This window comes from Oncorhynchus gorbuscha, linkage group LG16, assembly GCF_021184085.1.
Source record: "Oncorhynchus gorbuscha isolate QuinsamMale2020 ecotype Even-year linkage group LG16, OgorEven_v1.0, whole genome shotgun sequence".
NCBI classification, from domain to species: domain Eukaryota; kingdom Metazoa; phylum Chordata; class Actinopteri; order Salmoniformes; family Salmonidae; genus Oncorhynchus; species Oncorhynchus gorbuscha.
The window spans coordinates 72,690,324-72,703,111 of NC_060188.1; the positions used below are offsets into that span (position 1 = coordinate 72,690,324).

Sequence of the window (12,788 nt, forward strand, 5' to 3'; positions counted from 1 at the left end):
TGCATTGATACTGTTCTGCTGCTCTGCTCTCCTCACTAGTTGATCACACACAGATACAGTCAGTCTGTCAGCCAGTCCCATAGAGATAGATAGAGAGCTCCAGTGGCCAAGAGACCATTTTAGCATGGGCAGCACCATTGAGGACTTTCACGATTTTGAAGTAGTCAACTGGGTGGGACTTCCTATGGGTAAAGGAAGGATCACATAATTCCATCCAGGTCATCAGGAGGGATCAGCCAATGAATTATATTTATGAGCAAACATTCCATACCTGCAGGTGGCAGTAGATTGACACCGTTGGCTTTATATTTGTTCAAACAACACACTCCAGGTGGCAGTATGCACCAAAATAGTAGAAGAAGAAAATTGACTACTTCAGAATGTAGATGGCCTCAGTTGCATGCTCTCACAGACGCCATAATGTGACAGATACAATGTTGGTCCTTTAACTATCTCTATGGTCAGCACAGGGATAGAAATGTTCTTCCTCCAAACCCCATGTACTGTGGTATTACTCAGCAAAGAGAGAGAGCAGAAAACAAATATTGTTTTTGAAATTAAGGGATATTTAAGCGGTTTTATGTCTCTCTTTTTCTCTCTGAGTTTTACCCTTCCCTCCCTCTCTGTCGATCTCATTCTCGCTCTTATCCAATCTATTTTCAATGCAGCTTCCTGTGGTGGGATGATAAAAAATGCCACGTTGGGCCGTATTGTCTCTCCTGGTTTCCCCGGCAACTACAGCAACAACTTGACTTGCCATTGGGTCCTGGAGGCTCCTGAAGGCCACCGGCTTCATGTTCACTTTGAGAAAGTGGCTTTGGCTGAGGATGATGACAGGTAGAGTACACACACACACAGAGAGAGAGAGAGAGAGATTTGTTTTTACAGGGACAGTGCACATTAATCAACGTTTCAGTAAAAGTGCCAGTTGGCAAATTTTCAACTGCAGTTCCTGGACAGGTTATTAAAAACAATTGCAATAACAATACAGGAAAACAATGAGCGGTGAGTACAGACAGAACAACATAGCACAAGCACCATGTAGCATACAGACAGAACAACATAGCACAAGCACCATGTAGCATACAGACAGAACAACATAGCACAAGCACCATGTAGCATACAGACAGAACAACATAGCACAAGCACCATGTAGCATACAGACAGAACAACATAGCACAAGCACCATGTAGCATACAGACAGAACAACATAGCACAAGCACCATGTAGCATACAGACAGAACAACATAGCACAAGCACCATGTAGCATACAGACAGAACAACATAGCACAAGCACCATGTAGCATACAGACAGAACAACATAGCACAAGCACCATGTAGCATACAGACAGAACAACATAGCACAAGCACCATGTAGCATATAGCACAAGACAGAACAGACAGAAACATAGCACAAGCACCATGTAGCATACAGACAGAACAACATAGCACAAGCACCATGTAGCATACAGACAGAACAACATAGCACAAGCACCATGTAGCATACAGACAGAACAACATAGCACAAGCACCATGTAGCATACAGACAGAACAACATAGCACAAGCACCATGTAGCATACAGACAGAACAACATAGCACAAGCACCATGTAGCATACAGACAGAACAACATAGCACAAGCACCATGTAGCATACAGACAGAACAACATAGCACAAGCACCATGTAGCATACAGACAGAACAACATAGCACAAGCACCATGTAGCATACAGACAGAACAACATAGCACAAGCACCATGTAGCATACAGACAGAGCACAAGCACCATGTAGCACAGACAGAACAACATAGCACAAGCACCATGTAGCATACAGACAGAACAACATAGCACAAGCACCATGTAGCATACAGACAGAACAACATAGCACAAGCACCATGTAGCATACAGACAGAACAACATAGCACAAGCACCATGTAGCATACAGACAGAACAACATAGCACAAGCACCATGTAGCATACAGACAGAACAACATAGCACAAGCACCATGTAGCATACAGACAGAACAACATAGCACAAGCACCATGTAGCATACAGACAGAACAACATAGCACAAGCACCATGTAGCATACAGACAGAACAACATAGCACAAGCACCATGTAGCATACAGACAGAACAACAGCACAAGCACCATGTAGCATACAGACAGAACAACACAAGCACCATGTAGCATACAGACAGAACAACATAGCACAAGCACCATGTAGCATACAGACAGCACAAGCACCAACATACAGACAGAACAACATAGCACAAGCACCATGTAGCATACAGACAGAACAACATAGCACAAGCACCATGTAGCATACAGACAGAACAACATAGCACAAGCACCATGTAGCATACAGACAGAACAACATAGCACAAGCACCATGTAGCATACAGACAGAACAACATAGCACAAGCACCATGTAGCATACAGACAGAACAACATAGCACAAGCACCATGTAGCATACAGACAGAACAACATAGCACAAGCACCATGTAGCATACAGACAGAACAACATAGCACAAGCACCATGTAGCATACAGACAGAACAACATAGCACAAGCACCATGTAGCATACAGACAGAACAACATAGCACAAGCACCATGTAGCATACAGACAGCGCAACATAGCACAAGCACCATGTAGCATACAGACAGAACAACATAGCACAAGCACCATGTAGCATACAGACAGAACAACATAGCACAAGCACCATGTAGCATACAGACAGCGCAACATAACATAAAAAGCAACTAAACAAAATATATAAAAGCAACTAGTGTTTCCACACTTCACAAGCTTCAGACAACATGGAGAGCTGCAATACACAGCTAGGGATTATGTTCACAAGTCTGATTGGCCTTTAGCCATGTCTTTATGTTTTTTGTGAAGGTGCGATAGGTGGTGCAGTTATGTGTGTCTGATGGCTGTGTGTTCCAGACATGGGAAGCTCTCACAGAGAAAGCAGATTGACTAAAGGTGCTTTTTCTTAAGGGAACTATAGAGTTACCTCTCATGAGTTAGGCAGTATGTTAAGTGGGGGAGTATCATAGATTCGAAGTACAGTTTTACTACCTCTGTAGTCAAACAATTGTGTATGAATTGAATTGAATTGAATTGAGAATTTGGTTATTTGAGTTACCTTTTTCACCTGCTTTTAAAAAAGAGGTTGGAATCAAATATGATGCCAAGGTACTTCAAATCGGATAACACCTGGATCTTCTCCCCTGACACAGACATCTGGCTCAGTGGCATCAGTTGTCCTCTTTGTGAAGAACATGCAGATGTTTTTTTTTCACATTGAGATGCAAACACGAGTCACTGAGCCACTTTGTAACCTGGACCATTACAGTAGTGAGTTCCTGTGCAGCTTGTTGTTTGCTCTTTGCGTTCACATATATCACTGTATCATCTGCATACATTTGAACTTCAGACCCAGTACAAACAGAAGGCAGATCATTAATGTACAGGCTGAACAGGAGGGGCCCCAGTATTGACCCTTGGAGCATGCCCACATCATAGCTGAGAATGGGTGGCAGCTCATTGCTCACTCTGACATGTTGGGAACTGCCTTCAAGGTATGATTTCATCCATCTCAAGGCATCGGGGAAAAGTGTGTGTGTGTGTGTAGAGCCACCTTTTGCAGCAATTACAGCTGCAAGTCTCTTGGGGTATGTCTCTATAAGCTTGGCACATCTAGCCACTGGGATTTTTGCCCATTCTTCAAAGCAAAACTGCTCCAGCTCCTTCAGGTTGGATGGGTTCCACTGGTGTACAGCAATCTTTAAGTTATAACATAGATTCTCAATTGGATTGAGGTCTGGGCTTTGACTAGGCTATTCCAAGACATTTAAATGTTTACCCTTAAACCACTTGTGTGTTGCTATAGCAGTATGCTTAGGGTCATTGTCCTGCTGGAAGATGAAGCTCCGTCCCAGTCTCAAATCTCTGGAAGACTGAAACAGGTTTCCCTTAAGCATTTCCCTGTATTTAGCGCCATTCGTTATTCCTTCAATTCTGACCAGTTTCCCAGTCCCTGCCGATGGAAAAACATCCCCACAGCATGATGCTGCCACCACCATTCTTCACTGTGGGGATGGTGTTCTCGGGGTGTTGCGAGGTGTTGGGTTTGTGCTAGACATCGTGATTTTCCTTGATGGCCAAAAAGCTCAATTTTAGTCTCATCTGACCAGAGTACCTTCTTCCAAATGTTTGTGGATTCTCCCACATGCCTTTTGGCGAGCATCAAACATGCTTGCTTATTTTTTCTTTAAGCAATGGCTTTTTTCTGGCCACCCTTCTGTAAAGCCCAGCTCTGTGGAGTGTGCAGCTTAAAGTGGTCCTATGGACAGATACTTCATGTAACACTTAGATTGCACACAGGTGGACTACTTAATAATAATAAAAAATATGCCATTTAGCAGACGCTTTTATCCAAAGCGACTTACAGTCATGTGTGCATACATTCTACGTATGGGTGGTCCCGGGAATCGAACCCACTACCCTGGCGTTACAAGCGCCATGCTCTACCAACTGAGCTACAGAACCACTTAATTAATTATGTGACTTCTGAAGGTAATTGGTTGCACCAGATCTTATTTGGGGGCTTCATATTAAAGGGGTGAATACATATGCACGCACCACTTTTCCGTTTTTTTTATTTTTTATAATTTTTTTAAACAGTTATTTTTTTCCGTTTCACTTCACCAATTTGGACTATTTGGTCCATTACATGAAATCCAAATAAAATTCCATTTAAGTTGCAGGTTGTAATGCAACAAAATAGGAAAAACGCCTAGCGGGGTGAATACTTTTGCAAGGCACTGTATGACAGGTTTTACATCCGGTTGTCAGAACGCGATACAACACTGGATAACAACGCCCAACTTTACTACATATATAGCAAGGACATGTTTTCTTAGGCTATGCGACTAAATCCCATATGTGAGTGACTTGGATGAAATTGATGCGGCTTTATGTCATTTCAAATCATTAACTGTATTCCCTCATGCAAATTAATTGAGGGACTACACAGGCCAGTCAGACGCGAGGAGCAGAGATTTAATTACATTTTTGTACTATAACTACTGTCTCAAGGCTATGTAACATGGACATTTAATGAAGCTGCTGAGTTGATGAGAATGTTATCACAGGTTTATTACAGCCAATGATGAAACACTGAGCGCCACTTCAGAACCACTCACCACTACCTTTTGATGTTTCTCTTAGTCCTCAATGACAATCAATATGTCCCATTTTACCTTCACCCTTTTTATTATGCAATGTTTTTGACTGTTTTTTAGACTCCTAATAAAGAATGGGAACAACATTGACTCGCCTCTGGTATATGACTCCTATGAGGTGGAGTACCTGCCCAATGAGGGCGTGGTGAGCACAGGACGTCACCTCTTTGTAGAGTTCACCACAGACGGGACTGTGACTTCCACAGGAGCAGCCATCAGATATGAAGGTACTGATGCAATGTGTGTGAGTGTGTCTCGTATGTGTGTGTGTTGACTACATTAACTTAATTGAATTATACTAGAACACATGCTTCAAAGGATCAACACTGATATGTCTTTACCTTTTCCTAGGGGAGGTCAAATTGAGGCTTGATGTTGACTTAATATAACAAAGAATATACCTGTGGGATTTTTATCCCACAGCTTTTGCGAAGGGCACATGCTATGGGCCTTTTGTGAAATATGGAAACTTCACTAGCAGTAACACAGCTTGCGGTGTGGGTGCAGTGGTGGAGTTTGCCTGTGACCCGGGCTACACTCTGGAGCAGGGCTCAGTCATCATTGAGTGTGTGGATGCAGAAAACCCCCAGTGGAACGAGACAGAGCCAGCCTGCAGGGGTGAGTCCTCATTCCATTAAAAACACAGTCCACAGGATTTCATCATCTCAAGTTTGGTTAATTCTCTATCAGCAAATTGAGTACAATCTAGGAACCCCAGCCACAATAAAGCCAGCTACCCCAGTCTCCCAAGGCCTGAGTTAGGAACTAGTGCACAGCTTTAGAAGTCAAAACCCAGTTTTATTAATTATTTCTCTCTTTCTCTCTTTCTCTCTCTCTCTCATACGTGTGTATATATATATCAGCAACTGGAGTACGATCTAGGAACCCCAGCCACAATAAAGACCTAGGGATACCTCTCTCTCCCCCACAGACACGCACACTGACCTCTAACCCTTGTTTTATCCACTTTTCCCCCGCGCTGTCCCACACCACACTACCCATGATTGTACAGCTCTTCGGCAAAGGTAGAAATGAAAGGATTTCATTTCTGCTGTTCAGGGCCAGAGAACTATATTTTTCAGCGTTAGCAGTTTGTACCAGTTCTAGATCAACACTCTTAGGCTCCCTCAAGGAGCATGGAAAGTCATTATGAATGGTATTCTGTTCAGCAGTGATACTCTTTCATGACAGTCTTTTATTTACCCCTGTGAATTCACATGGCCTTTAAAAGAAGTTCCACAGTCAACAGACCAACATCAAAACCAGATATTATTCAAATATCATCAGCTCAGCTGGCACTGACAGTTAAGATTTTCAATCACTGATCACTTGTTTTTCCTATTTGAAGATGGCTATACTGTGAGTACTGGGCGTACACTGTGTCCGTTTGTATGTAGGTGTTTTTCTTTTTTTACTTTTTGGGAGTGTTGGCCTTGGACTTGACTGTGCTTATGTGTGTGGCCCAGCTGTGTGTAGTGGTGAGATCACAGATTCAGCCGGTGTGGTTCTTTCTCCAAACTGGCCCGAGGCCTACGACAAGGGCCAGGACTGCATCTGGGGCATCCACGTGGAAGAGGACAAGAGGATCATGCTAGACATCCAAGTGTAAGTGCCATCTCTCCGCTTCAATGGCAGCAGAGGTCACACTGAAGTTCAAATCAATCTCGTATCATTTAAAGTCACAGCCTGCTTCTCTTCTTCATTGACATTTTAAAGAGTAGATAGATCTATTTCAAGTTATGCTGCATAGGGTAAGAGACATTTTCACTACATACACAAGCACTCACATACCCTTGCACATACACACTCTCAAACATAGGCAAAAGAATACTGCAACTTCAGGAGGCAAAATCTCTGAATGTGGAACTATCCTAAAGGGAAAGCATTGCTACTGATGTTGTAGTCAGAAATTAAATCTATGTTTTCATCCAGTCCATTGAATATTCAGCACAGCTTCCAGCACACTCTCTGACCAGATTAGCCAGTAAGCCTCCATGCTCTCCCTTTCCCTGGTGTGTGTCTCATAGTTGGCTTTCAGAATATGCTCTGGCAGTGAGACCACTCCGAGCCACTTATCCAGCTCTCTCAACAACGTTAATTCACCACTTAAACACACACAAACCCTCCTGCAGCACTTTCAGTAGGCCTCGGCCCCTCCAATATTTTTTTTGTGCTCTTCTGATCCTCTGCTGTCTCTTCAGAGCACTCTGCCAAGAGAATGGACCAGTTTAGTTGGACATGATCAGAGAGCCTGCCTGACTCCCTTATCTTCCTGAGTGAAGTCTCTTTAAAGTCTCACAAAGTTTCACACTGTGTGTGTGTGTGTGTGTGTGTGCGTGTGCGTGTGCGTGTGCGTGTGCGTGCGTGTGTGTGTGCGTGTGTGTGTGTGTGTGTGTGTGTGTGTGTGTGCGTGTGTGTGTGTGTGTGTGCGTGCGTGTGTGTGTGTGTGTGTGTGTGTGTGTGTGTGTGTGTGTGTGTGCGTGCGCGTGTGTGCACATGCATATGTCATGTTTACTCTTTGGCAGTCAAACAAGTTCATATGGGTTTCATACGCTGGCTGCATGCTGTCCACAGAGAATATAGCAGCTTAACTCCCATGAGATTGTATAAGGTACATGTTTCTTCTCATCATATGTGAATCATGTTGTTGCCTGAAGCAGTAGCACAGGAGCATTGAAAGGTCTAAGGCACTGCATCTCAGTGATAGAGACATCACTACAGACCCTGGTTCGATTCCAAACTCTATCACAACCGACCGTGACTGGGAGTCCCATTAGGCTGCGCACAATTGGCCCAACAGTTTACAATAGAATACCACAGTACTTACTATAGAATTCTGTAGTAAACTGTAGTTCTGTAGAATACTATACTACACACAATTGCATCCCTCGATCATGTGTATTTTACATACGCTAGAATACTATAGTAAATACTGTAGTATTATCAACAACAAAAACTGTAGTAAATGCTACAGAAATGTCCTCAAAAACACTACAGTCCACAAAAACAAGATTTTTTTTTAAATACTCCAGTATCTCATTTGCATTTATCCTGCCCATTCCCCTCCCCCATATCACAATTTGTGCCACCTATAAGTGAGAAACCTACATGCAAAGTATAGATCATAAATTGTGTTTCCTACAGTTTATTGAAGAGAGTAGAAGTTAACCCTGACCTGGCTACAGGTTATGGAGAATGAGCAGTTTTAGCATTTCCCTATTAGGTACTAAAAAAGATACTAGAACAAAAACACTTTAGTAAATATCACAGTAATGTCCCTGAAAACATTACAGTAAATATGACAGTATACTACAGTCTGCAAAAAAACTACAGTAAATGCTGCATTATACTACATTCTGCAAAAACACTACAGTAAATACTGCAATATTCTACAGTCTGCAAAAACACTACAGTAATGTGTACAGTATTCTACAGTAAATACTACGGTATTCGCTCTAGTGTTTTGTAGACTTCAGTCCTCAAAAGTCCTCTAAAAACACTACAGAGAATACTATAGTATTCAATCTCCTACCATAGTATACACTATCACGCAGGAACATTAAGCATGCAGGAATACTACATCAAATATTTGTATAACTAAACCAAGATAGACCAGAGCCTGTCGTTTCCAATAGGACCAAATTAGTCATAGTGGGCAGAACAAGCAAGGAGGTGGGCAGAGCAAAGCACCAGCTAGCCCAGATCCTATTGGCCCCTTCTAGCATCATCTGCATATTTCCATTAGGGAACGCCTACTCAATTCGCCTTTGCATTCCTTCTAAACAACGCAATTTAAAAAAACTTTGGCAAAGGGTAAAGTCAACAAAACTTAGTCCACTCTGTCCATAACATATTTTATTTTTGGAAACAGAAAACTGTTTTGAGATCAAATGTTTCATCAGTGACAAAATTAGCAGAATCGATCTTCTCACACTGCCGGCCACTGGGCTTCCTCTCACTACCATTGATTGAGGGGCTGCTGCAGTGTCTGCTTGCCTGCTGTCAGTACATTAGTCATGCAGACATACAGTCATTTGCTGTCATGATTAATATCTGCTCATTTGTTATCATCTGCCAATCCATTGTTCCATCATTATGTTATTTCATTAGGGTAGTAGATGTCACTGCCAATGCTGGCTGATTTAAACTGTTGACGTAATAAAGTCTGAGATGCTACGACATGTAGGCTGGCAGACAAAACACCCTCATTATCTGCTACTTTTCATCAGCATGTACAATGCTTTTATTCTTATGTAGTGAGTGAAAATTGTCTTGAAAGTTGTTTAAAATTAGTGAAAGGAGCACTGGTCCTTTAAGTTTCCTCACAGCTCAGCAGCCACTGCATCAAGGAGACGGATAGAAACCGCTAAATTCCTACAATTCTACACATGGGGTAAATAGAAAAATGTGCCGTTGTATAGCTAATCTCATGCTATTCTACACATTTTGCCATTTTGCCATGAGACTTAGAGAAAAGTTTGCTGTTTTAAAGCAATTTTCTTGTGCTTCCTCACATATTGCCATGGGGCAGAGAGAAAAATGTGCAAAGATCCTATTGAATTACTAGAGGGGAGATGCCATAAACCCTCCAAGTTCCTGAATGGGGTAAAAATGGCAGCCATATTGGTCAGGGAGAAATCCAAACCATCTAATTGGAATAAATGGCAGTAGAGACATAATCCTGAATTTACTTACACAGGAGAATAAAACAAAGGCATGTGATACATCAGAAATGATGTAATAAAATGATTGTCAACCTAAAATATTGTCATATAATCATGAATACAGTTTATGGGTTTTATACACATTTTCTGTATAAATTGCATCTAAAATATATGTAAGGAGATTGTAAATGTAAAAGAAAAAGCTGACTGCTATTATATGATACAATATCAGTAATTGTTGCATTTACAACTTGTCTAAGTCCTATCATCTACTGATTTCAGCCAGTGTATCGCTGTGGATTGACTGCATCGTTTGAATGGAATGTTGGAATATTGGCAGTTAATTTGAAAAATGTATGGAACCATTCCTCTAAAACTGTCTAGGTAGCTACCTAACAAACATACACTGCAGATACGTTAATAAAATAAATGATTTTACACAATATCTTATCACAGCACTGGAAAACCATGGTTGACCAACTCACTGACCAAAATGGCTGACCTTTCTCATCATACTCTCTGATTTGTCCACTGGCATATGGATCATTATAAGTGAGGCACATCAAATGAGAGCCACAGATGGAAGGGAATGATAGCGGCAAATGGTGTGCCAGTGACACACACGTCCCTAGTCATACACATTTTACATTTCAGTCATTTAGCAGGAGCTCCTATCCAGTTACAGTTAGTGCATTCATCTTAATATAAGTGGGTCAACCACATACAGTGGGGCAAAAAAGTATTTAGTCAGCCACCAATTGTGCAAGTTCTCCCACTTAAAAATGATGAGAGAGGCCTGTAATTTTCATTCTGAAGTTTGCTAGAGAGCATTTGGATGATCCAGAAGAAGATTGGGAGAATGTCATATTGAAACCAAAATATGGTAAAAACTCAACTCGTCGTGTTTGGAGGACAAAGAATGCTGAGTTGCATCCAAAGAACACCATACCTACTGTGAATTATGGGGGTGGAAACATCATGCTTTGGGGCTGTTTTTCTGCAAAGGGACCAGCACGACTGATCCGTGTAAAGGAAAGAACGAATGGGGCCACGAGATTTTGAGTGAAAACCTCCTTCCATCAGCAAGGGCATTGAAGATGAAACGTGGCTGGGTCTTTCAGCATGACAATGATCCCAAACAAGGAGTGGCTTCGTAAGAAGCATTTCAAGGTCCTGGAGTGGCCTAGCCAGTCTCCAAATCTCAATCCCATAGAAAATCTTTGGAGGGAGTTGAAAGTCCATGTTGCCCAGCAACAGCCCCAAAACATCACTGCTCTAGAGGAGATCTGCATGGAGGAATGGGCCAAAATACCATCCACAGTGTGTGAAAACCTTGTGAAGACTTACCGAAAACGTTTGACCTCTGTCATTGCCAACAAAGGGTATATAACAAAGTATTGAGATAAACTTTTGTTATTGACCAAATACTTATTTTCCACCATAATTTGCAAATAAATTCATAAAAAATTCTACAATGTGATTTTCTGGATTTTTTTCTCATTTTGTCTGTCATAGTTGAAGTGTACCTATGATGAAAATTACAGGCTTCTCTCATCTTTTTAAGTGGGAGAACTTAAGTGGCACAATTTGGTGGCTGACTAAAAACTTTTTTGCCCCACTGTATCACAGTCATAGTAAGTACATTGTTCCTCAATAAAGTAGATATGAGCAAAATCAGAGCTAGTAAGGGGGGAAAATAAAGCCAAGTGGGGTTTATTTGATGGGCTTGGGGTTTAAATTACATTTCAGATACTTTGGTTTAGGGTCATGTTGCTCGAGAGCATCTCAATCAGTACAATAGCAACTGATGCATTAGTCTAGCTAAGATACTGTTTATGGCTGACCCTGTAAAAACAACCCTTTTCACTGCACCTATATGGTATATGTGACAATACAATAACTTATTTTTTATTTTATTTTAGCTTTAAGAAAATTCACTAATTTGTTTGTATAAGGCTGTGAAAATCTTTAGAGAGTTTTCTGACTGACTAAGTTCCCTGGTCCTTGAATTTCGGTATCATTCTTAGCCACATAAGCTTCCATTAAATTGATCCTGCTCTACCCAACTCCAGCTAAGCTCCAACCTGGTCAGGCATGCATACATGGCAGAAACCCACTTCTTCCCTGACCCTGCAATACCCCACCGTCACACTGTTGGCCATTTATCTGAAATGAGTCTGCTGGTCTTGTCTTGGGTGGGGAGTCCCCAGTGTGCTCACTGTCCCAGAGTGAGAAAGAGCGCGAGAGAGAGGTGTGTAAGTGAGAGCGGCTACCTGTGTATGTGTGAGTAGCAGGAAGGAAAAGACCTCTGATGGGTGGGAGCGGGTTCATTATAAGGGTGGGCTCACACTTTTCCCTGTTAATGAGAATCCTCTCTCTCCTCTATTATCATTCATCACTGTGCCTGTGCTCGCAATTACTGAGGAACAGTGTGCATAATGAGGACTGATTAATTAATTTAGGCCAAACTAGGAGGGCTGGCTCAGTGCTCATTAAAACAGCACACTTGGGGCATGGACAGTCGGGCAGCAGCACAGGTGGCAGTCATGCACACCTGCCTGTGACTCACACCGCCGGGTACAGGATGGCATGTCTACGGTAGAGGCCAGGTGAAGATGTAAGTGTCGTTTTACCAATGACAACCTCCATACATACAGCAGCTAGCTACCAGGGTCAATTAAGGAATTTCAGAATTTAATTCAATTCAACCATGAATTGAAAGCAGAATTTGAATTGGATACACACCATGGAAAGCAGAATTTGAATTGGTAACACACCACGGAAAGCAGAATTTGAATTGAATTTGAATTAAAGGAAAGAAAATAAAAAATGTAAGCATTTGCCACGTATTACGGCAAAGAATACCGATACC

General features: G+C 41.9%; 1 protein-coding gene across 6 annotated transcripts in view; it reads left to right on the plus strand.

Moving 5' to 3' along the window:
- The window catches only part of LOC124000088 (seizure protein 6 homolog), a 252,039-nt gene that overhangs the window by 211,132 nt on the left and 28,119 nt on the right, over positions 1 to 12,788 (plus strand). For all 6 annotated transcript variants that reach the window (XM_046306214.1, XM_046306217.1, XM_046306218.1 and 3 more), the window contains exons 6-9: positions 669 to 837; positions 5,313 to 5,479; positions 5,676 to 5,870; positions 6,719 to 6,857. In XM_046306214.1, coding sequence (XP_046162170.1) covers positions 669 to 837; positions 5,313 to 5,479; positions 5,676 to 5,870; positions 6,719 to 6,857 — 670 coding nt within the window. The remainder of the gene's footprint in view (positions 1 to 668; positions 838 to 5,312; positions 5,480 to 5,675; positions 5,871 to 6,718; positions 6,858 to 12,788) is intronic.